The following is a 26,620-nucleotide window of genomic DNA, read 5'->3' on the forward strand; positions in this document are numbered from 1 at the left end:
AATAGCCGGTTCCTCAGCTGGGTTGCTCGTGGCAAGGGGGGAGGGACAACAGTTCGTTTTTACGACAGAGTGTTTGAAAGCATTATACTACCAGACACTAGGGGGAGCTCGTAGAGAAAAAACACTCAGACTTGCATAGTGTCCCTTTAATGGTTAAAAGGAATAGTCAAACATTCGCTCACTTTTAGTGAGGCACAGATATTATTAAAACCTTTCATTTATGGAGTCAGATGAATTAACGAGTAATACATATGATTAATGTATTACAAATTTAACCAACCAATACTTTGCATGAGTGAGGACAGAACACGTGATACCTTCCCCGTGTATTGGCGAACCGGCAGATTGGACCAATATAATGGGCCTTACACAACATATCCTTGATTTTTACATAAAATATTCAGATGTAACCCCAATTGTAATCGTTAACAATTTCATAAGTAACTGAAATTAAAAATAACCTACCATTAAAAATACCACTCAGGACATGAAATTAAATTTGTATACATTGTCATTGCTTATGGGAGGTGCCCAATCTCATGCTTTGCCAATCATCTTTTCCAGTACACCTGACCTATTCTTTAGGAGCTTCAAAAGTTTGAGGAGTTGCAAAAGATTAGTGGTTCTCTAATCTTTGGTTCTCCGAGATTTAGTAGCCAGAGATTTGCTGTTCAGGAAGAGAAAAAATTACTTCCTCCATCAGCATAATTTCAGTTGAGTCGGCATCTGGTTTATAGTAATTGTTCAAATGACCTTTCAACTTCCTGCAGTTATATTTGAACATTCCACTGCCTTCATGCATGCTTCAGATTGCAGAACTCACAAACACACGTGCTCAGGGCACCATATTGGAGACCAACCCCCACCCCATTCCCATAGAGTAAAAATTAAAATCGAAATTTTAAAGATGTAAATGATTTATTTTACAAATCATCTTTAAAAGCATATTATCTTAAGTAGTAAATCGTATTTATTTTGTTTTTTATTTAAAATTCTTCACCAATTCAGGTGAAATTTATCCTGTGAATTGAACATCTGTTCCAATCAACAAGTAGTTCTGTGCAAAAAAAAAAAAGTAAATTAGTACTATATAATAATTATTATTATACTTATTATTATTAATGTTAATGTTATTATTAGTATTATTATTACAACATATTAGGGCAGTAAAATTGTAGAACACTAATGCAAACCTTCAAAACCTGGAGTTGAATGTTTACAAGCTGCATCTTTCCAATGGCAGGAAGTGGATAACCTTCCTGTAAACGAGCTGAGAGGGAATTCCATGATTAAATAACATCTCTACAGCTACATCTATAATATAGCTTTTCACACTGCACTTAACCCTGGGTTGTTGTCGTTCAAAATCCCGCTTTTAACTCCGGGTAAAGGAACATTTCACAATTATAATTTAGAGGCGGGGTTAACACTGCTTTTGACCCAGAGTTATAAAACCCTGCAGGGTGCTGTGTTAGAATGTTACGGATATTCTTAGCAACCGACAGCCAAATTATGAGCAATGTGAAACGTGAAGCAAGATAATTCAGGATTTCGTTCACTGGGGGTTTAGAATGACACAGGGTTAATTATTTCAGGTGTGAAAAGGCCTATTGTTAAAAAGTGAACTGTAAGGCAGTGGTTCTCAACTCCAGTCCTTGGGACCCGTTGCTCTGCCCATTTTGTATGTCTCTCTTATCTGACACACTCAGTTCAGTTCATGGAGTCTCTCTTAACGAGCTGATGATCTGATTCAGGTGTGTTAAATAAGGGAGACATACAAAATGTGCAGAGCAGCGGGTCCCGAGGACTGGAGTTGAGAACCACTGCTGTAAGTAGTACTCTTAAGCAGTCACTACTTAAAATTTCTCTAATAACAATAACAATAAAAAAAACAAAAAACATCTTACCGTTAATCTTGGGAATCACAGCAATTTTCAAGACCATTTTGAAAATATTGTCAAGAGATGTCACCTGTTGATTCAAATTTCATGATGATATTCTGAATGACTGCTTTCAGATCAGTCATAAAAAACAAATCATAGTCTGCTGTTCTTACCTGGAATGGTCCCACATAGCTTTTTGATAAGCTCATATAAATTCTGTTTTAAGAAAATTATGCCATTTGTATCAATTCTTAAGAACTTAAGAACAGAAACTCACATCCAGTTGTATATGGATAGACTGTGTGTATGACTCCAAAACTCACTTGTTAAGGGATACATTTCCTGCCAGTTTGAGCTCAGTCACATATATGTCGGCACTGACACTGTCCTCCTGTTGGTTGAAGGGAAGATTAATTGAAAACATTATAGTTATCTTATTTAACTCAGCTTGTGGTTATCCCTCCTCTTGGTGCATCTTACCAGATTGAGGACAAAGAGTGGAGATAGTGTGCTGTTGGGCTGAATAGCGTAAGCTGTCACTGTACTGATTGCCTGGACAGTCATGTTGTTTGGTTCCAAAATAATGATCGGCTCCTTAACTGTCTCAACCAACAGTTTCATCATCAGACCAGGATACATTTTCGCAATCTGAAATAAATCACCTTAGACATGGTGTTTTTTGTGTTTTGAATTTAATGACTGAACGTGGCTATTTATTTTCATACTTGAGGAATGAATGCTCCAAATGTCCTTGTGTTAAGACGAATTGGAGAACCAGAGGGAATCTGCAAAAAAACAAAAACAAAATATTTTAAGCAAAGTATTTTAAATTTTGAATAGAAAGTCCCTCTAATGTCCTTATAGTTGGGACAGCTGGTGAGAAGGTGTTGCTCTGTCTCCACTTCTCCCTGGTCACAGTACAGTCAGAGTGTGATTGCTCAGTCTGCACCTCATCATTCTTCTTCTTAATTTACAGTCTTTCACTGTACTCAGGTATTCTGCTGGTGTGTAATCTCTATTTAGGGCCAAATAACATTCAAGTTTACTTTGTTTTTCTGTTGTTTCAGTCCAATAGTTCAGGTAATTTTCTTGTTGTGCTTTTATAGTCTCTCTCTCTCTCTCTGTCTCTCTCTCTCTCTCTCTCTCTCTCTCTCTCTCTCTCTCTCGTTTTTTTCCTTAGGATTATTATAATTATTAGGGCCCAAGCCCTGAAAGGGCGAAGGCCCTATTGTTTTTCTAAGGATTATTTTTTTCTATTATTAGGGCCCAAAACCTGAAAGGGCAAACAGGAAGTGTGTTATAACTTCTGCATACATTAACTGATCTTGATGAAACTTCAGCAGTGTGTTCATTGTAAGAGGCCGATCACATGGATGTAACTATTGTGAGTCAAAGTTATAGCGCCACCAACTGGCAGCAGGAAGTGTGTCACTTTCAAAATGTTTTGAAATCAACCTCTTATTTTTACCCGATTTGCTTAAAACTTTGTGTATAATGTAAGCACACGGCAGATGTAGACCTGTGAAAGTATTCTTGATATCTTAGATACTGTTGCCGTGGCAACGCATCAAACTTTAATATTCTTTTTCGGATGCTTTAGAGACTCTTCGCATACTTGAAATTGCATGAAACTCGACAGACACATCACATTTATTAGCCAGTAGACATGTGCAAAGTTTAAAAAACGGGCGTGGTGCAGGGGCTCAGTGCGCCATCTTTTGACAAAAGTGGGGGGTTAGTTTTATCTACAGTATCAAACATTGTTTTTATCAAGCCGGACAACTTTCTAATTTACAGTCATTAGCTCCAACCAACAGGAAGTCAGATATTTTGGTTTGAATGTGGATTTTTTGGAGCATTTTCTCCCTCTCTCTGTCTGTCTCTGCGTCTCTGTGTGTGTGTGTGTGTGTGGGGTGGGGAGGATTTGTCTGTTGGGTGAGATTTACCTTTAATTATTGTTTTTCAAGGTTTCGAGGGCTTTTGGGAACCTTAACATGCTTGAAAAGTATTGAAACTTTGCACACAGGTCAAAACCCGTGGCCATCAGGGCCGGGCTGAAGCTGGTACCCGGGCGTGGCAGGGGGGCTCAACGGCGCCCCCTTGAACAGGGTCCAAAAACTTGGTCCATATATCAAACATGCTTGCATTTAATAATATGAAACTCAGTACACATATAGATCTCATCGGGCCGAACAACTTCCGCACTGTTATTAGCTCCGTCCAACAAGAAGTTAGCTATTATGGGTTGTTTGGAAAACGCATGCTTTGGAATTTGATATACTCCTCCTAGAGAATTCATCCGATCGCCACCAACGTTGGTCAGCTTGAGGTCAAGACATTGAGGATGCTAAATTGCGGACGGATTTTTGATATCTCGAACGGTTTGGCTGTGGCGAGGAAACAAATTTATGGCAAGAAAAGAGAAACACGAAGTGTTATAACTTCTGCATACATTAACTGATCATGATGAAACTTCAGCAGTGTGTTCGTGGTAAGAGGCCGATCAGATGGATGTAACTATTGTGAGTCAAAGTTATAGTGCCACCAACTGGCAGCAGAAAGTGTCACTTTCAAAATGCTTTTGACAAAAGTGGGGGGGTTAGTTTTACCTACAGTAACAAAACTCAGTAAGTATATTGTTCTCATCGAGCCGAACAACTTTCTTATTCACAGTCATTAGCTCCGACCAACAGGAAGTCAGATATTTTGGTTTGAATGTGTATTTTTTTGTATAATGAGTTTTTAGCTACATCCTCCTAAGTGGTTTATTTTATTCCCACCAAACTTTTTCAACATGATGAAAATACATTAAAGATGGTAAATTGTGAATGGATATTAAATATCTTAAACGGTTTTGCTATAGTGTGGAATTAAAGTAATGTCCAAAAAGGAAACACTAAAAGCCTCATATCTTCTAAAAATGTAATTATACACCATTTATTTCTATATAAAAGTATACAAATATCAGAACTAAACCCATTTTATTCTTTTTTTGAACTAAACTAAAAAACATTCACTCTGTTCTGCTTGCTCCCCACTGTGGACACGCACCGTTATGAATGCCCGTGCAGCCGTGCACTTTTTAGTTTCACTTTAAAATTAGCGCCATTTCGGGGCCGATTGCTTGAATTGTGAGTTCAATAGCCTATTATTCTTAATGGAAAACACAACAACAAAACAGTACAATGACAGATTCGCTTAAATATGCGCTTTTACGCAAAATATTCAGTCAGCTCTTCACTCCAACTCCTCTGCTGCTCTTCTGCACCAAATATCTGCACCTTTAACCCTCTGGGATTCCTCATTTTTTTTGTCACACTTGGGGTCTTCGGGTCTAAAATGACCCGGAGGGCGGGATTCAGATTTTTTTTTTTTTTTTCAGTAAAATCAATGAAATGTATTTTTGTTCAATAATATTTTTTCTTTTTTTCTTTGTTGTTTTGAGATAATTTTATGATAATTAATATTTATGCAATAATTATGATCCATTTTTTCCCATTGAATATAATATAATTTTTTTTTTTTTTAATTAATGCTGTATTTCAGGGGCCTGTTTCAATAAGGAGGTTCAACCAACTCTGAGTTAAAACTTGAACTCTGAGTTGACTTACCTTGAGATGGGAAACTCTGAGTTTTCGGTTACAGAACAGCTGAAATGAGTTAGTTCAATCAACTCTGAATTGACCTCTGAGTTGGGTGTAATTAATTACCAAGTAATCTAAATACTGTAATTGAATTAAAGGGATTACTCTTAATTCTTCTGTAATTTAAAGTTCAATCTGATGTAATTGCATTAGACTATAGAACAATTCTGTATATTTAACATGCATTTTTAAAAGGTATATTTTTTAATGTAAACTTCTCCCTCTACACACTTTGGTCAATTCAAGAATAATTCATGCAATTGTATATTGTTTATTTGAAAGCATTAAAAGTGCAGTTTCTTGTCTCTCGTTGTATTGTTCAAGTGGTTGAGGTTGATATGGGATTTAGTAATTAGCAATAATTAGACCAATACTTTATAAAGATAGTCATTATTACATTAATCTAATTACACTGTTGAAGATGTCATTTGTAGTTAGTAATACAAGTAACTTACCCAACTGTTATAATATCTGAGGTGAAACTGGAAGAAGAGTATGTTATTCAACCTAATTTTAATTTTCATGTAGGGGCAATCCTGCAGGTATTAGAAGAACATGGCAGCAGCTGAAAATTAAATATAAAAACATAATTCAATCAGGTAAGGCATGAGCATATCATGGGTGCAGGCTACCTTACTTTACAAACATTTGACATATTAAATAACTAAATAGCATCCAGTGTCTAGCAGTGCAGCAGCATTTTTGGCTGAGGGAATTCCTGGAGGGACTTCAGAGCCAGTCACTCCTGAAGATCCAAGGGCCTTCATAAAATGTAAGAGGTTTATATATGTGTTATTTTTTATATAGGCTATTTTTGATATTTCCATTTATTTTACTTTGGGTTGAGTTTTTTGTTGGTCCCAACAGATTCTGATGAGGAGAGGCCTACAGAGGTAATGTTAATATTATGTGTCTACACATCAAACAATCTACACATTCAGATTATTTCACATTTTATGTGGAGTAGCCTATAGAATATAAGTTTAAATCTAAGTATAAACAGGTATTCTTATCTCTCCCCCCACCCCCACAGTGTGGAAGAACAGCAGGAGGAGGGTCCATCAACTTCTGTTGCACAGATGAACACAGTTCAGTGATTTTCAGTAAATGCCACAGTTTAATTCTGTAAATTTGTTTACAACTACATTATGTAACTCTAATCTACTACTGTATTTTCAGTTGCCAGTTAAGGAGTTATATAGACTTCGTCTTATTAAAAAAAAAAAAAAAAAAAAAAAACAACAGTAAAAATAGCAATCTTTTATTTATTAATAAAATATTAATTTTATTAATAAAAATGTACTGAAAGAATGAATGAGGTGTTTAAACACCGCTTCCTCTTTAAAAAATGGGAGGAGACCGAAAGAAACTCTGGGTTTACCAAAGAAAACCTGCTCCCGACCAGGTTAGGTTCACAGAGTAAGTTACCATGGTAACTGACTCTGAGTATAAGTTACCTCTCTTTCAGAAACGGGCTTGACTTACTCTGCTTTCTCAGGTTTGACATACCTCCCATTCTGAAACAGAAAACTCAGAGTTTCCCTCATTTCAGGGTTAACATACTCAGAGTTTTCACTTAACCTCCTTTCTGAAACAGGCCCCTGGTTAAAGTAGAGACTAGGCCTATAGAAAACAATTTTTGAAGTCAGATTGGTGCCATCTGGTGGATGTAGTGAGCATAATTATCGTGCAATATCATATTTTAACCACTAGATGAATTAACAGCTCTCTGTAGACAGGCTTGTGAATTCTAGTTGTTTTTGCACATATTTGGCTATTTTTCAGGTTGTGGATTTTAATATATAATAAGAGATTCTCAAAGACTATTTTTGTCAAGTTTTTGGTTTGTTTGGTTGGTTTAAATGGTAATTTGATGTGCGAGTTTTACTTTATAAAACAGTCCAACCTGAACATTGCATTAGAAAGAGAACAAATGGTAAGCATTTTGTTACCCATTGTTTTAATTCTAACTTAATAAAAATGCAATTATTTCTGTCATAACATTTTTTTTATTAATCTTTTATAATAAACATTTTCATTAAAATTATTTTTTGTACAATTCAATGAACAGTAACTCTTATTCAAAATTGGCAACAGCAATTATGAACGAAAAACTAAGGCATTTTTAGAGTTTTGTCTGAGAGACACACACAAAACTAAAAACTCATAACTCCAAAACTATACCAAGGAGAGTCAAAGGTATCGTTTGATAGAACACTTTTCAAATTTTTTGAAAATATAAATTACATTACATTTGGACATTCTCCTGCCGAGAAACTGCTGATAAAAGACAAAAAATATATATATATAATTTTTATTATGATTTTGCATATCTCTCTTGTTTGACAAGGAATAACTTGGGAAGGAAATACGGTAGGGGAAAAAATCTTTTTTGGGGAAGTTTCCCTAAATGTGAGCTGCATCTGGATCAAATTTTGTGGTGATCACATAAAGTACTCAAAAGTTACAGCATTTGGAACAAAGGTAGCCTTTTTGTTTAGTCCTCACACATTTGGAAGGCAATAAAAAAAATTGTTTTCTGAGTGACATACACAAAACTAAAGACTCATAACTTCAAAACTGTAGCAAGGAGAGTCAAAAGGTAGGTATCGTTTGAAAGAACACTTTTCAAATTTTTTGAAAATATAAATTACATTACATTTGGACATTGTCCTGCTGAGAAACTGCTGATAAAAACAAGAAATATATATAATTTTTATAATGATAATGCATATCTTTCTTATTTGACATGGAATAACTCAGGAAGGAAATAAGGTAGGAGGAAAATTCTTTTTTTTGTGGAAGTCCCTCTATATATGAGCTGCGTCTGGATAGAATTTTGTGGTGATTGGATAAAGTAATCAAAAGTTACAGCATTTGGAACCAAACTGTTCAGCCTTTGACGCCCCGTCATGGGCATTTTTTATATTGTTTCACCATGAAGAATATCTTGTCATAAATGCAATAGATTAAGTTCATTTTGGGCTCATTTTAATTGTAATAATATACTGTAAAAAATGAAGTGCCATTTTCAACGATTTTTGAATGTTTCATGAGATGTATGATGTTTTTTGACACATTGCAGTACATAGTACAAAAAAAGTATTTTATAGATTATGAAAAAAAAAAATCTATCAGCAAATAACTCAGCAATACTTAGGAGTTTTTCAAATTGGCTACATTCACATAAAGTTCAGACTCTAAGCTTTCAAATGACACCTATTTTAAAGGGACACTCCACCCATTTGCATTAAGCTTTGCATTGTTAGAAACCCAGTCATACTATTGAATGGTCGTGCAACACTCTCTCATTTTCCCCTGAGACGGGAGAAATCCGTTATTTACCTTTTACACTTCCTCCTACAATGACGCAAAAATCGTCATTTTGCGTCATTGTAGGAGGAACTGTAAGAGGGGGGGATTTCTGTTGAGACTACAAGCACTAGTTCCTCATCTTTCCCAGGGGGCGGGACCCGCTCACGCTACAGACCTATTACAGATCAGTGGGTGGGACTTTACTCTCTGAAACTGAAAGCAATATCCTCCATCTTGTTTGAAGCTAAGCTAACAGGCGCTGTGGAGACAGATGTAAAGTAATGACAATAGCGGAGGAGAGTGCTCAATATGATATAGAAGAAGAGGATTTCGGAAGTCTGATGCTTGAATCAGGTGTTTGTGGCTACCTTTACAAGCCGCATTATAGCGAAGAGCAGCCGAGGCAGAAGACCTGCCTGCCGCAGACGAGGAGCCCGGACTGGCTCGAGTTAGGGCGGACTGGTGGCGCCGGTGATCTCACTATGCAACTCATAGACTGTAAGATGCAACTACAAACACAGAGATAGAGTCCGTCTGCGGCAAAGAATTTCAACGATGACAATTTCTCCTGGACGAAATCTCTGAATCAGACGAGGACACGGACGTTTGTGTTGAGAACTATCCTAGTTTCGCACCGCATATGTTCTGACTGAACATCCAGGTACCATGCAATAATTCACCTTTTCGAAAGAAATACAAACGAGGAGTAATGCACTAATGAGTTCGCCAACTAACTAGACATTTTGTGTGAATGTGAAATGAATTTCAAGCTCTGGTGGTAGCTAGCCTTCTAGACGGAAGAGTGATTTCTCTTATAGGCAGATATGCGCTTTCTGGATTAGTGGGAGTGGCTTGCGGAGCTGTGCAATGTGGTGCATTGTGGGAGTTGTTGTCTTTCATACAAATGCGTCCTGAAGTAATTTTTTGTCTTTCCTCGGTCACGAAGGCACCAAATTCAAAATTTATTTTACATTTCGACTACATATATGACCCACTTTAAATAAAAAACAATGTTCAAATGGGTGGAATGCCCCTTTAAGTTGATCAATGTAATATTTTTGAAAAATATTATGATTATATTTTTCGCAGCTAGGTGGCACCTGCGGGGGGTACACTCCGTTTTAGAGTGATAACTCAGCACTCTTAGAGATTCTAAGCTTTAAAATGATACCTATTTTGTTTTATCTTGGCTGATTTGTAGATTGTACGCACAAAAAAACCTCTGTATTTTCATATTTTTGCCAATTTCCCATTCATTTCCTATGGCGGGTCATTTTAGACCCGAAGACCCTGAGTGTGACTATTTTTTTTACGACCACTTAGACTTTTCAAATCCTGTCCCCAATTTTTTGGGGTGTCCATATACCAATTACCAATAAAGTCACCAGGTTTCGGACCATTCCGATGAAGCTACGATTTTTAACAATTTTTTATTTGAACGCTTCAGGTCTATTTAGACCTGGGTTAAAGGACACCTCAAGTCTTATTAAAAGTATGCTTCATCTTTCATTTTTAATTTCTGAATTTGATCAATAAATTCAATTATTTAGAATAATAAGACACTATAGGGCTGTTACCCTAAGCCTGATCAAATTAAATATTTTACACTGAAAAATAACAATGCATTAAAATGTTATGAGATTGTTTTGAATATAAGTTAATTATCAATCGTTGGAAAGAAAGATACTTTTTTTCCCCAACAATATCTTTATTTATTTCCAAACATATTGACATTTACATTACTCAAAACTCTTACCCCAAACCCCGCAGAACCCTGTCCATCAAACTGACCGAGACATGACATAACAACACAAATAATTAAATAAATATAAATAACTAAAGACAAAGGAAACGGAAATACACAATAATATAATAAAACAAATGCTACATAAGTAAATAAAAATGGAGGGAATAAGTACAAAACCTACCATGCACAGCTCTCACCACTGTGCACTACACGTGAATTAGATAGTGGTCATTAAAAATCAGACAGTAAACATTTTCCCAAGTGAGCTGCAGGAGGCTACTTATGGGTCGTCCCCAGGTATCTCCATCAAACGAGACAAGTCTTTATTAGCAAGGAAATTACTAAAGGGGCCCCAGATGTTATCAAAAATTGGTTGCTTTCCCCTGATTGCATACGTGATCTTTTCTAAGGGCAGAGTTGCTGTTAATTCTGAAAGCCATCTACCTATCCTTGGTCTATCCACCTCTTTCCAAGCAGTTGCAATGACTCTTTTGGCCAACAACAGACCTATATCTAAAAATAATCTATGCTTCTTTCTTATGTAACAGTTAGCTGGGTAGATACCCAATAGAAACATTTTTGGTTCTAAATGTAATTTTATCTCTAATATTTCCTCAATATACTGTTTCACTTCTCCCCAGAATTCCTTTATTTGAGAACACTGCCACAAACAATGGAAGATCGTGCCCTTTTCCTTGTCACATTTTATGCAAACATCCGGTATGTCATTATTGAATTTGTTAAGTTTAACTGGGGTCATATACGAATTCATTAACCAGTTGTACTGCAGAAATTTCAAACGTGAGTTCACTGTTTGTATTTGTGCCTTGGTACATGCCCTCTCCCACTCCTCAATGGAGATATTCTCCTGTAGGTCCTCTCTCCAGGACTCAAGTTTATGTACTGACGTTTCTGAAGATTCACCAACCAGTTCATTATATATTTTGGAAATCAAGCCCCCTCCCTGGCAGTCTCTCACCATCATTTCTTTGAGCTTTGATAGGCTAGGAATGGACAGGGACTGATTTTGTTGAGTTCTGATAAAATCTCTCAGTTGTAAATATCTAAAGAACTGACTGCGAGCTATGTCGTGCTGCTATGTCGTGCTTGACAACAATTTCATCAAAAGACATCAGATGTGGTATCGTCAGGACTATAAAGATCTCCTATTTTTGTAACCCCTGTTCAGCCTCCTGGGGGGAAGAGATAATTTCCCCATATCGGACTAAATACTGAGAGCGAGTCAGCTACTTGGAGATATTTCTTAACCTGTTGCCACACGCTAATCATATTTTTAGCCATAGGATTCTTGGTGTTATTTTTGAGTTTCTTAAACTTAGCTGAGTACAGGTAAATGGGAAAAGGCAGCTTCAATGTATCACCTTCCATTTCTCTCCACAGTGGCACATTCTCCTCAGAGTAGTAGAACATCATTGTTCTCAGTTGCGCCGCCCAGTAGTACCATAGTGGGTTTGGGCATTTAAAGGGATACTTCACCTCTGGAAAGATGAATGTGTATTTAAAATAGGTCATTTATGTAGAAGAAATGTGAAATTATTTTTGAATTTGGAGCTTTCTAGACTGAGAAAAGCCAGAAATGTATTTTTGACTTATGTGGATGAAAGACAACAACTCCCAGAATGCACTTGCTTCGCTGCCCTAGGAGGCCACTCCCAAGCCACGCCTACCGGTAAGAGAGCGCAGTTGAAAACAACAGTTGGCTACTAGTGAGTCTTCGTGACGAGTTTGCCCAGGATTTCGAGATCGCCCAAAATGTCCGGGATTCGGCTTTTGCGTTCACAGTCGCCATTCATTATGTTTACTGTGGCGAGCAGGACGAGGCTAGGGCCGTGGGAGAGTGGCGCGAGGCCGGTGGCGTGATTACTGAGACGCACCGGTCTCGTATCTCTCACGGAGGAGCGGGAATTTTCTTAGCAATGTTAAAACGCACATCAACTGATCACTTGTTTAGCGTTCATGTAAACACTACATTCAGATTCACCAATCGGAATGAATTCAGTTAGACTGAAACAAAAGGTGTGCATGTAAACAATGAATGGCGACTGTAGAAAGCAAAAGCCGAATCCCGGACATTTTGGACGATCTCGACGGCCGGACATGTCCGGGAAAAAGAGGATGGTAACCCCTACTACTCAGCTTTCTCCTACTACTCAGCTTTCTCCACAGAACAAGAGCCTACTAGCTTAGCTTCCAAAGAAAGATGGCTGACACTGTGTACATTCTGTGAGTGAGATCCCACCCTCTATGGGCGGGTTGAAAACATGCGGGACAGCCCCTACTACTCGTTGTAGTCTTTAGCCTCTGGCCAAAAAATCCTCCGATGACGCAAAATGACGATTTTTGCGTCATTGGAGGATTTTTTCCAGACAAAAAATACATAAATCTCTCGTCTCAGGGGGATATGAGTGTGGAAAGCACGGTAATTCGAAAATACTACAGGTTTTCTACTAATACAAAACTTAATGCTAAATCCTGAAGTATCCCTTTAAGCCCTCCTCTATCATAAGGCAAGTACAACAATGATAGGCGCTGCCTGGGGCGTCTATTGTTCCATAGAAACTTGATGAAAAGTGTCTTCAGCTGAGAAAATAAATTGCTTGGCGGTGGCAGAGGCAAATTTTGACATAAATACAACAGTTTAGGAAGTACATTCATTTTGAGAGTATTTATTTTCCCCATTAACGACACTGGTAGAGCACCCCATCTATCTAAAGAAATTGAGATCTCTTGCATAACTGGTCTATAGTTAGTTTCTATGATATTGTTAAGCAATGGAACAATTTGAATGCCTAAATAAGAGAAACAATTGACGACCTTAAATTGTGCAACTACATTAGTTGGATTTTCCCTGTCTGCTTGGTTTAGTAACATAATGGATGTTTTAGACTTATTAATCTTATATCCTGAGATCAGTGGCGGCTCCTGCAAAATCTCTCAGGGGGGGCAAATGTTTGGATGATTGATAAAGATAAGGTCCACCCATGCAATGGATAAATTAACAGCTTAAGCATGTAAAGGCAACTTCACTACTTTAATATTAATGAAAAATAAAGTGACTCTTACAAATAAATAAATCTTTATTTACAATAAAAAAATCTCCTTGTTTGTTTCTTGAGTGTTAACAATTCAGCAGCAAGTCAAAATCAATTCAAACAAAGCCCAGCCAAGATACGAATTTCCAAAAACGTTTACTCCAATTTCAATTTAATAAGAAACAACTAAAATCACATAACTCACTATTTACGCTACTTGCTCTGGCCAGCGTAGTGCAAATCGCTCTGAATCTGAAGGGCTACATTTTATTTCTCCATTTAATAAATGAACTATTCCGTCAGATAAATATTTGTTGTGAAAGAAATATAGTTACATTTTCAAGCATTTTATCCAAAATTTAAGCACTTTTCAAACCTTAAACACATCAAAATTCAAGCACTTTCAAGGATTTCAAGCACCCGTACGAACCCTGCACATTACTCACTAGTTACACTACTCACTATTATTACACTGCTTACATCACATTACTCGCTTAATACACTGCTTACTTATACTGAAATTTTGCTCTTCTCTCTTTCAAAGTAGCAAAGTGATCAATTACTCTCTCATTGAAAGCAGGCATGTTCCTGACTAGTTCCCTCTCCATGGAAAGCATAGCCAGTGCATTCAGACGATAGAATTAACTGCGTTCGCCATGACATTGTTCAAGTTCAACTGGCCTCAACTCGCGAGATGTCCTAACAGTCTCTCTCGCTCTCGCTCTCTTTTTTATTTTTATTTTTTTAATCACATTTGATAAAGATATTAAAGTAGTGTTTCATTTTTTTCTTGTTGTTCAAATTCAAAATTGTTTTCAAATATTATTTGTCACTTAATCTTAAAGATTTTTAATTGTGTATGTTTGTTCCCACCAATCGCTGCATAAGTTAAGGATACGTATGATGACGTAAGCACGTTAGTGCGAGCCCTCCCGGAACCCATAGAGAATGCATTGCAGTGCCTGCAGTTCGGAAAAAAACATCTTTGAATGTAAGTCTATGGGAACACTCTGGGCGATTCTCGGCCAGAGTGAAATCGCCCAAAAAGAGGCGGTACTCCACAGAACGTGACATGACGCTGATTGGACTATATCCAGAGGCAGAACATACAGTGACGGCTAGCGTAACTCTGTGGTTGAATGAGACTGTGAATGTGATTGAAAAAGTCCCTTTCACACTTTGGTGGTGCGTTGCCCAATCGCCCTAATGAAGAAACCGCCCCTGCCTGAGATCTTGCCGAACTTCCTAATCAAGTCTAGCAGGGCCGGGATGGATTTGTTGGTATTTTTGAGAAAAAAAATTATGTCATTTGCATATAAAGCTAAACGATGCTCTGTCTGTCCTATGGTTATTCCAGAAATGCTATCATGTGACCTCACTGCAATTGCCAAAGGTTCAATTGCCATAATGAACAACAATGGAGACAAAGGGTCCCCTTGTCTACACCCTCGCTTTATTTTTATAATTTTTGAGATATTACTGTTAGTCAAAATTTGTGCATATGGTTACTTATAGAGTAATCTTATCCAATTACAAAACGTCTCCCCCAAACCAAAGCGTGCCAGAATCTCAAACAAATAAGACCATTCCACTCTGTCAAATGCTTTTTCAGCATCGAGTGACAGTAAAGCAGTGTCTGGGGCTCCCTTTTGATGATAAAGAATATTCAAGATCCTTCTGACATTGTGGAAGCTTTGTCTGCCACGGATAAACCTGTTCTGATCCCTCCCAATTATCGTAGTTATTATGTCTTCGATTCTTTTTGCTAATATCTTACAAAGTATTTTCAAATATGCATTTAGCAGGCTAATAGGTCTCCAGTTTTCACATTTATTAGTTGGTTTACCTGCCTTCGGGAGCAGGGTAATTAATGCTCCTCTTAAAGACGACGGCAAGGTACCGTTTCGGAAGGACTCTGTAAACATTTCTAAAATTGGAGTCAACAATTTATTTTTATATATTTTATAATTTCAATTGGGAGAACATCAGGTCCGGGAGTTTTCCCTGCTTTAATACTATCAATTGCTGCAGATAGTTCCTCTACTGTAATATCTTTCTCCAAATTCGTCCTAAGAATTTCTGGTATCTTGGGTATATTTATACTATTTAAAAACACTTTTAGTTCCGAATTGACATTAATCATTTCGGAACTATAAAGACCCTCATAAAATTTCTTGAAGGTTTCATTAATTTCTGTTGGATCTACAATGGTTTCTCCTTGATCGCTCTGCAGTGAGGTTATAACTTTTTCGCTCTGTAGCTGCTTAAGACGCCATGCAAGACCTTTCCCAGGTTTTTTACCCTGCTCATAGAAGGACTGCTTAAGTCGCAACAGACTGGCCACCGCTTTTGATGCAGATAATTCGTTGTATTGTGCTCTAAGCAGCAATAGATTTTGATGAGATTCTGTTGACCTTGTTCGATAATACTCATTTACCATTTCCGTTATTTTCGTCTCTAAATTTTTTGCCTTTTCAAAAGTCAATCTAGCTTTAGAGCTTGTGATGCTGATTATTTGGCCTCTAACATAAGCCTTGAAGGCCTCCCATCTCATGCCTGCTGAAGTTTCTGTTGTATTAGTTTCAAAATAGAACCTGATTTGTTCATCCAGAAAAGAGACAAAACTGGGGTCAGTCAGCCACTTTTGTTTGTAACGCCAAATCTTAGCATCTTTCACTAGCTTTGAGTCCTCATATACCAATGAGTTGGGAGCATGATCTGAAATTAGGATAGCATCATAAGTATATTCCTTGACTTTGTGCCTTAGCTCTGCAGATATCAAAAATAAGTCAATTCTTGAATAGGACTTGTGTATACCGGAATAACAAGAAAACTTACTACGCTACTACGCTACTACGCTACGAAAACTTACCCAACTACGAATGTGAGACTCTACAGCTACAGAGCTCCTATCCTTCGCCGGATCTAATGCACAGTTAAAATCGCCCACCACCACACATTTACCAGGAAGAGTGGACAAAATAAGAAATAAGTTTTGAAAAAAGTTGGGGTCATCTGTATTTGGTGCATAGATGTTCGCCAAGATAATTTTAACTTTTAGTAAATTTCCTTGAATGATAAGGTATTGTCCAAATTTGTCTTTGATAACCATATTCACCTGGAGTGGTATTGTAATGTCTGTATATATCCTTTACAGGCATCTATTAATACTTTAAAGATAACGACTCGTGAGTTCTCTCTGTGTTCGGTTTATTAGTTTCACAGCATGAACAACAACTCAAAACAACCGGTCTATCTCTTCTTCGGCTCCTCCTGCCCTGGGCTAGAACAATGACACCTCTAGGTCACTACCTGTCATTACATCTCCCCCCTCAAAGATGTTGCCCTTCTTAATTAACATGAACTGTTAGTATAAGCAATAAACATGTCTCTATCTTAACAATATTTCGTATTGTAAAACACAACTGTCTTGTTAACTTCCAACCTCAATGGTGGCTAATGAAAAATAACCATTCCTACTCATCTTAGTTCTACAAACAACACAGTGCATTTTCTGAACAACAAATCAGCACTAAATCAACCGTCACCCTCCTTTACTTTTTTTTTTCAAAGTCCATACAAACCATTCCCTTCATGGAATTTACTCCCCCCCCAGCCAGTCTGATCACATCCTCATTAGGCCAGTTTGGTTTCAGATTGTCCTGCAGGGTGGGCAAGGTGGTCCTAATTTTCCTGCCCATTAGCAGTTCAGCTGGACTGACTCCTGTCGACAAAGTGGGTGTGGCTCTGTACACCATCAGGGCAAGGAGGGGGTCCTCCTGTCTCAGTATAGATTTCGCTACCTGAACTGCCCTCTCTGCCTACCCATTACTTTGAGGGTAGTGTGGGCTGGAAGTAACATGAACAAAGCCATATTCCTTGCTAAACTCCCTCATCTCTGCTGAAGATAGCTGGGGCCCATTATCGCTCACTATCACTTCCGGAATGCCAAAACGAGCAAATGTAGCTTTCAGCTTTGCTACAACTTGGCTGGTAGTAGTTGTAGGCAGATTCAAAATCTCCAGATATCTAGAGTAATAATCTGATACTACTAAGTAGTTTTGCTTCTTACTCTCACACAGATCTATAGCCACTTTCTGCCATGGCCTACAGGGAAGCTCGCTGGGTATTAACGGCTCCTTCTTCTGTGCGTTTCTGTTTTCTCTGCAAAATGCACACTGCTGTACTGTTTTTACAATCTCATCAGACATTCCAGGCCACCATACGGATTGGTAAGATCTTTCTCTGCACTTTACCAGGCCTTGGTGTCCGTCATGGATTCTCTCTAAGATGACATTCCTCATTTCTGTTGGAATGACGATGCGGTTACCTCTAATGACCAAACCATCTATCTCAGATAGTTCTCCTCTCACTTGGTAGAAGTCCTTGACTACCTCAGGCACCTTTCCAGCATAATCAGGCCACCCATTCTTGATGAAGCCTATGACCGTCTGGAGCTGTCTATCATTTTCAGTGTGCTGTCTTAGCTCTGCCATCCGGTGCGGTGTGGCTGGGACCTGACTCATGAAAGCCTCGATGTGTGCTGCCACTTCCTCATGACAGACCCCATCCCCACAACATTGCTCTGGGCTCCTAGAAAGCGCATCCGCCACTGCTAATGTTTTGCCTGGTGCATGTTCAGCTGTGGCATTGAAACGCATGAGTCTCATTAATAGCCTCTGGCACCTGATTGGGACACAGTCTAAGTCTTTACTGTTCATGAGAGGTACCAATGGTTTGTGATCAGTAACCAGTCTAAAGCCATCCAGTCCATACAGGTATTTATCGAACCGTTCACAGGACCACACACTTGCCAGGCACTCCTTCTCGATTTGCGCATACCTTTTCTCTGCGTCACTTAATCGCCTTGAGCAGTAGGCCACGGGCTTCCAGTTATCTCCGTGCTGCTGGAGAAGAACGCCGCCCAGCCCGTAGTTGCTGGCGTCTGCTGTCACTATGGTGGGCTTGTTGGCATCGTAGAAGGTAAGTACCGGAGCTGTGGCTAGTGCAGTCTTTAGGTTCCTGAACCCCTCGCACTGAGCAGGTCCCCACATCCACTCCTTGTCTCATTTCAGTAGTTCGTACAGTGGGTGGGCCACTGTTGATAAGTCTGGAATGAACTTGGCTAAATAATTAACCATCCCTAAGAATCTTTTGAGTTCTGTTGCGTTTTGTGGCTGTTGAAAGTTCCCTATTCCTGCGACTTTATTTGGGTCTGCCCTGACACCTGCCTCATCTATTAGATGACCCAAGAAGTGAACCTGTCTCTGTTTGAACTTGCACTTTGCCTGGTTCAACTTGAGCCCTGCTTTCTCAATGACCTTCAACACCTCAGCCAGTCGTCGGTCATGTTGCTCCTCTGTCTCTGCGTGAATCAAAATATCATCCGTAAAGATCTCTATCCCTTCTAGGCCGGCCAGAGTTTCCGACATTTTCCTCTGGAAAATTTCAAGAGCACTTGTTATTCCGAAAGGAAGACGGCGGAAAGTATATCTCCCAAACGGAGTGATAAAAGTGGTGAGCATCCTGCTCTCCTCGTGCAGAGGGATCTGATAAAATCCACTTGCTGTGTCCAGTGGCGTGAACACTTTTGAACCGGCGAGCTTTGGCATTATTTCCTCCACTGTGGGCAGGACATACTTCTCCCGTTTCACAGCTCTGTTCAGTTTCCTGAGGTCTGCACAGAGGCGGACCTCCCTCTTATTGGGTTTGAGCACCGGGACCATAGCAGCGCACCATTCTGTCGGCTGTTTTACTTTTTCAATTATGCCCTCATCCTCCATGCGCTGCAGTTCCTTTTTTACCAGCGGTACCAGTGGCAGGGGTATCCGCCTGGTTGTCGGCACTGCATATGGCTGGGCATCATCGCGCAGGGCTATTCTGACTGGCTCAGTTTTCATCCATCCTCTTCACTAGCCCCATTTCCACTGCCTCCTCGCGGCCCAGTAAACAGCTTTTTCCATCCGTCACATACACCTTAAGGGAGTACTTTCTCTCCTTATAGCTGGTGGTACCCTGGAACATGCCTATGCAGCTGAGATCGCCCCCTGGGCTAACAAAATGTGTGTCTGGAGGCTCTAGTTTTATTTTAGGAGTCATCTTTTTAAATGTCTCTTTATCAATAATGGTAGCGTCGGCTCCTGTATCAATTTTAAAGGTTACTACCACATTGTTTACAGGTAAGCCTACAGTCCATGTATCCACATTATCCTCCCTGTCAACTGCTCCAAGGAAGTATGTCTGTCCAGGCTGTTCGCTTGTGACTTCTCTCACTGCTTTAGAATGACATTTACGTTCCCAATGTCCTCCTTTGTGATACTTATTACACTTGCTTTTTAATGCAGGACAATGTCTTTCATCAGAATGTTGTGGCTTACCGCACCTCCCACACTCCTCTTTTGTGTTGGGTCCATGGCTGTTGTTCTCACGTCGCTGACTCTTTTTCCTATACTGTCCAACCTTCCCTTTGACAGCATTAACATTGGCCAGCTGAGCGTCCGGTCGATTGGTTTGAAGATTGACCTGCCGCGTTATCGCCTCTGTCTGACTCACACTTTCAATCACTTGCGTCAACGTCAGGTCTGCCTTGAGCTGGAACTGGCGGGAAAGTTCCTTGTCCGCTATTCCTACCACAAGACGATCCCTTATGTGTTCATCTCTTGTAGCCCCGAATTGACAGTGCTCTGCTAATTCATATAATGTCCTGATGTACATTTCCGCCGTTTTCCCGGATTGCTGACTCCGTTGGTAGAAACATGCGCGCTCGTGTATGATGTTGCGTCGTGGAATAAAGTAGTCGTCAGCTTCAAAGTCCTTCTTTTCATCTTCCGTTGCAAACTCAAATGAACTGAATATCTTTTCAGCTTCACTGCCCATCGCGTAGATCAGCGAACTTACTTGAATCTCGCCGTCATCTTTGTTTAACTTTGTGGCTAACCGATAGCGGCGAAATCTCTGTTTCCACTCTGGCCATTCGGTTGGGCTCTCAAACTTAAACTCGCTCGGTGGGCTAAACTTCGCCATGTCTTCTGTAACGTTACCGACACACAGGCTATTCTGACACCATGTAATGTCTGTATATATCCTTTACAGGCATCTATTAATACTTTAAAGATAACGACTCGTGAGTTCTCTCTGTGTTCGGTTTATTAGCTTCACAGCATGAACAACAACTCAAAACAACCGGTCTATCTCTTCTTCGGCTCCTCCTGCCCTGGCCTAGAACAACGACACCTCTAGGTCACTACCTGTCATTACAGGTATTGACTCATGCACCAAAATAGTGACACCTCTAGCCTGAGAGTTAAACGATGCAGAAAAGACCTTGCCTCTCCACCTCCTCCTAATTTTCAGATTCTCATTGTACATCAGGTGTGTTTCTTGAAGAAAAACAATATTAGACTGCATTAATTTTATCCTGTTCATGACTTGTTTGGTTTTCTTAAGTTTTCGTAACCCCCTGCAAGTTCCATGATGTAATTTAAATTTTTATCTCACTAGACATTTTGCATAGTTTGTATAGTTGTACTCCCCAAACATTTAAGGTGCTTGTAAAAAGTAAAAAATGAAACAAACAAAAGACTAAAATAAATAATACTACTGATGAACACTATACCCAAACCAGCACCCATATTCAGGACACTTAGCCTGAATTCTTCCCCTTGTAATCTTAAAACTTCCAGATAGCTGTTAACTGTTCTGCCCTACTAAGGCAAAAGACCTTAACTCACCAGAGTGTGAAACTGAGAAAAATGACTTTAAAGTTATCTTAATGTCCTGGCAATTGAGTTATAGGTATAATATTGTAATTTTCACATGTTGTAGTGTATACCTTTATTAACCCATCTACAAAAAAATGTTGAACTCAAATTTGACCTTTGACCCTTTTTCGGAAGTTACTGTATTCTGCCTTAGCATTGCCCACAAAATGACAATCGGTCATACCAAGGCAAAAGACCTTAACTTCTATTTTATAGCCAATGTTATGCTTAAAATGTAAGCAATATTAAAATTGGACTCACTATGATAAAAATGGCTTTACATGTATCAACAAGAAGTTAAAGTAGTGAGAATAGTTGGAAAAGTATGAATGGTTTTAATTAACATGAATTTCATAAAACAAAGTTGATTAACATCACTAAAGTATAAAAGATGTGGAACATTTAAAGTTTTTTTTTTTAAAAACTGACTCTAAAACTGAAGTGTGTGTGTGTGTGTGTGTGTGTGTGTGTGTGTGTGTGTGTGTCGAACAGCGTCCGCGCCTCTCTCTCTCTCTTTCTCACGCACGCACGCACGCGCACACACACACACACACACACACACACACTTCAGTTTTAAAGCCGGTAGCAAGTTTTAAAAACTCGTGGTGGATGTAATGGATTTGCCTTCTTGTCGGTTGTTTGACATGGATTTTAACCAAGGTTCAACAAAAGGTAGGCTCTAAATTATTAAGTTGGCTTGAGAGAGCCAACTTACTGAAATCCTATTTAAACTTATTATTATTAAGTTGGCTTGAGAGAGCCAACTTACTGAAATCCTATTTAAACTTATTAAGTTGGCTTGAGAGAGCCAACTTACTGAAATCCTATTTAAACTTATTATTATTAGTGGTGCTTGCTGAAAGCAAGGCATCACTATTGTTATTGCTCATACTTATTATTCTTCTTCTTCTTCTTATTGTTCTGGACAAAAGTTTGGCGCGTAACTCGCCCCGCACCGTTTGTCACAGACCCATGAATGAGGTGTCAAATCGACCGGCTTATTGAGGAGAGGTGTGCTATGACTTTTATAAGCGATCGGGGGTGCGGTGTTCGCCCCAGGGGCGAAAAAGCGCCCCAAAAAGTTCCATTGACTTAACATTGCGACGAACTTTGAGCACTCATAGCTCTGAGCGAGGATTTTGCAGAAACGTGTGATTTGCCACATTTGAAGAGGCTGACAGGCTCTGTAAGAACATACCTCACAATGGGGTAAAAGTTGCACCCCTGGGGGGCAGGAGCGTCCCAAAGTTGTCCCATTGACTTACTATGGGGAAGGAATGTCCCGTGAAACACACATGCTTTTCCTACTATGGTAAATTGCATAGGGATTTTGTAATGAACGTAGCTCTGGATCACAGTGTCATAGAGACAAGGGGGAGGGCTCATCTTACTCAGATGACCAATCAGTCTCTCAGGATCATTGTGAAGCTATCAAGCCACGCCCTAGCAACCATTTAGAGCACCTTAGCAACAAGTCCCATAGACTTCCATTGAAAGAGATCAAAGGGATATCTCAGGACTGAATTGTCATAGAAACATGGGGGTGGTCTCATTTGACTCGGGGCAGCAAACAGCCAATCATGAATCACCTCACCACTTCCTAGCCCCTCCCTAGCAACCATTGTCGAGCACCTTAGCAACCAAAATTCATAGAGAGATATCTTCTATTCTGAATGTCACAGAGGCATGGGAGTTGGTTTATATCATACATACTGACAAGCAGCCTTTGGAGTTTCATGATTGGCAGCTGCCAAGCCACTCCCTAGCAACCAAACAGAGTACCCTAGCAACCATTTTGCAAGACCTATATCTCTGCATCAGAACATCATAAAGAGATGGGGTTAACACAAGTTTGACTCAGGGCAGCAAACGGCCAATCATAAATCACCTCAACACTTCCTAGCCCCTCCCTAGCAACCATTGTCGAGCACCTTAGCAACAACAATCCAAAGAGGGATATCTTCTATTCTGAATGTCACAGAGGCATGGGAGTTGGTTTATATCATACATACTGACAAGCAGCCTTTGGAGTTTCATGATTGGCAGCTGCCAAGCCACTCCCTAGCAACCAAACAGAGTACCCTAGCAACCATTTTGCAAGACCTATATCTCTGCATCAGAACATCATAAAGAGATGGGGTTAACACAAGTTTGACTCAGGGCAGCAAACGGCCAATCATAAATCACCTCAACACTTCCTAGCCCCTCCCTAGCAACCATTGTCGAGCACCTTAGCAACAACAATCCAAAGAGGGATATCTTCCATTCTGAATGTCACAGAGGCATGGGAGTTGGTTTATATCATTCATAGTGACAAGAAGCCTTTGGAATTGCATCATTGGCAGGTGCCAAGTAACTCCATAGCAACCAAAAAGAGTACCCTAGCAACCAAAATCCAAAGAGGCATATCTTACATTCTGAATGTCACAGAGGCATGGGAGTTGGATTATATAATTCATAATGACAAGAAGCCTTTGGAATTTCATCATTGACAGCTGACAAGCCACTCCCTAGCAACCAAACAGAGTACCCTAGCAACCAAAATCCAAAGAGGCATATCTTCCATTCTGAATGTCGCAGAGGCATGGGAGTTGGTTTATATCATTCATAGTGACAAGAAGCCTTTGGAGTTTCATGATTGGCAGCTGACAAGCCACTCGCTAGCAACCAAATAGAGTACCCTAGCAACCGTTTAGCAAAACGTATATCTCTGCATCAGAACATCGTATAGAGATGGGAGTTGGTTTATATCATTCATGCTAACAAGAAGCCTTTGTAGTTTCATCATTAGCAGCTGACAAGCATCTCCATAGCAACCAAACAGAGTACCCTAGCAACCATTTTACAAGACCTACATCTCTGCATCAGAATATTGTATAGAGATGGGGGTTGGCTCATTAGTTTCAGTTGTAAAACAGCCTGTAAATATCACCATGGTAACTGTGTATTCACACCCTAGCAACCATTTAGAGCCACCTAGCAACCATATTGCAACATATAGAAGCCATATTTCAGCTCCACAACATCGTACAGACATGGTTGTTGGCTCGAATGCAAACATGTACAACACCCTAGCAACCGAGTGGCGAGTTTTGCCACTGCAAGCACCACTTCACATTTTCTTCAGGAAATGTACATTCTAGTTAAGTTGGCTTGAGAGAGCCAACTTACTGATATTGTACTTAAACTTATTAAGTTGGCTTGAGAGAGCCAACTTACTGAAATCCTATTTAAACTTATTATTATTAAGTTGGCTTGAGAGAGCCAACATATTGAAATCCTATTTAAACTTATTATTATTATTATTATTATTAATATTATTATTATTCTTCTGTAAAAAAACTGTTGACTCAAACTCCTCCTAGAGCTTTAACTCTACATACTCCAAACTCGGCTCAGACACTCAAACTGATCTGAAGTTAGTTGCTATATCTTTTCAGACTGAACGGACTTACGGTTTTCCTAAAAATGACGATCAAAACTCGGAAAAACTCCCATTGACTTGCATTGGGGAGTTCTAAAAAATTCAAATTTAGATTCAAACTCACCAACCGACGAAAATTCAAATCAAAATACCTTGAAGACTAAACCAAACTGCCGTTCTATATACTATATTAGCCAATGAGACTCATTTAAACTAATGAACTCTAAACTCATACACTTATAAACTAATTAACTTATAAACTCATGAATTCATAGACTTATGAACTCTTAAACTCATAAATTAATAAACTCTGAACTCTTAAACTCATTTAAACTTATAAACTCTAAACTCATTTAAATTTATAAACTCAAAAACTCATACACTTATAAACTCATCAATTGATACACTTATAAACTCTAAACTCATAAACTCTTGAGTGTGCGTGTGTGTCTGAGTGAGTGTGTGAGCGAGTTAGTGTGTGTGTGTGTGTGTGTGTGTGTGTGTGTGTGTGTGTGCGCGTGTGTGTGTGTGTGTATCTAACTTATTTATCTATCTATCTGTCATGAACTTCAAACTACTGTAAACTACTTTAAACTTCAAACCACTTTAAACTTCTTACGTTTAAAGCTCCCAGCTCCCAAGCAACTCCATAGCAACCAAACTTGAGTACCCTAGCAACCGTTTTGCAAGACCTATATCTCTGTATCAGAACATCGTATAGAGATGAGGTTTGGCTCTTTTGACTCATGCTAGCAAACAGCACTTCCAACATGCTACACATGCTAGCAGTGAATAGCTACATGCTAATAGTAATGAGTTAAGTGCTATATCATGCCAAGATCATGCTAAGAACTCTATAAAGACTCCATAGTAACCATCTGTGACAACTACCAACCACGTAGTAACATCATAGCAACCACCCAGAATACCTTAGCAACACCATAGCAACCACCCAGGACACCCTAGCAACCGCCTAGCAACCACCCAGAATACCTTAGCAACTGCCTAGCAACACCATAGCAACCACCCAGAACACCCTAGCAACCGCCTAGCAACCACCTAGAATACTCTAGCAACCACCTAGCAACACCATAGCAACCACCCAGAACACCCTAGCAACTGCCTAGCAACCACCCACAACACCCTAGCAACCGCCTAGCAACCACCCAGAACACCCTAGCAACCACCTAGCAACACCCTAGCAACCACCCAGAACACCCTAGCAACCACCCAAAACACCCTAGCAACCAACCAGAATACCCTAGCAACCGCCTAGCAACCACCCAAAACACCCTAGCAACCACCTAGCAACCACCCAGAACACCCTTGCAACCGCCTAGCAACACCCTAGCAACCACCCAGAACACCCTAGCAACCGCCTAGCAACACCCTAGCAACCACCCAGAACACCCTAGCAACCGCCTAGCAACCACCCAAAATACCTTAGCAACCGCCTAGCAACCACCCAGAATACCCTAGCAACCGCCTAGCAACACCATAGCAACCACCCAGAACACCCTAGCAACCGCCTAGCAACCACCCAGAACACCCTAGCAACCGCCTAGCAACACCATAGCAACCACCCAGAACACCCTAGCAACCGCCTAGCAACCACCCAGAACACCTTAGCAACCACCCAAAACACCCTAGCAACCAACCAGAATACCCTAGCAACCGCCTAGCAACCACTCAAAACACCCTAGCAACCACCTAGCAACCACCCAGAACACCCTAGCAACCGCCTAGCAACACCATAGCAACCACCCAGAACACCCTAGCAACCGCCTAGCAACC

The 26,620-nt window shown here is 39.7% G+C and overlaps 1 protein-coding gene and 1 long non-coding RNA gene across 3 annotated transcripts in view; one reads left to right on the forward strand and one right to left on the reverse strand.

Moving 5' to 3' along the window:
- Positions 1-133: 133 nt before the first annotated feature.
- Positions 134-26,620, reverse strand: part of LOC307150345 (bactericidal permeability-increasing protein-like) — a 136,472-nt gene continuing 109,985 nt past the window's right edge. For both annotated transcript variants that reach the window (XM_079857493.1, XM_079857494.1), the window contains 7 exons: positions 2,609-2,668; positions 2,364-2,531; positions 2,207-2,274; positions 2,057-2,099; positions 1,908-1,971; positions 1,194-1,270; positions 134-1,057 (listed from right to left, as the gene is read on the reverse strand). In XM_079857493.1, the coding sequence (XP_079713619.1) occupies positions 1,016-1,057; positions 1,194-1,270; positions 1,908-1,971; positions 2,057-2,099; positions 2,207-2,274; positions 2,364-2,531; positions 2,609-2,668 (522 nt within the window). In that variant the 3' untranslated portion in view covers positions 134-1,015. The remainder of the gene's footprint in view (positions 1,058-1,193; positions 1,271-1,907; positions 1,972-2,056; positions 2,100-2,206; positions 2,275-2,363; positions 2,532-2,608; positions 2,669-26,620) is intronic.
- The window catches only part of LOC307150348, a 35,601-nt gene continuing 22,881 nt past the window's right edge, over positions 13,901-26,620 (forward strand). Inside the window, exons 1-3 of the long non-coding RNA XR_013819690.1 lie at positions 13,901-14,193; positions 14,266-16,768; positions 20,902-21,337. This is a non-coding gene — a long non-coding RNA (uncharacterized lncRNA). The remainder of the gene's footprint in view (positions 14,194-14,265; positions 16,769-20,901; positions 21,338-26,620) is intronic.

The sequence above is a fragment of the Squalius cephalus genome (genome assembly GCF_949319135.1).
Source record: "Squalius cephalus genome assembly, chromosome: 22".
Taxonomy (NCBI): Eukaryota; Metazoa; Chordata; class Actinopteri; order Cypriniformes; family Leuciscidae; genus Squalius; species Squalius cephalus.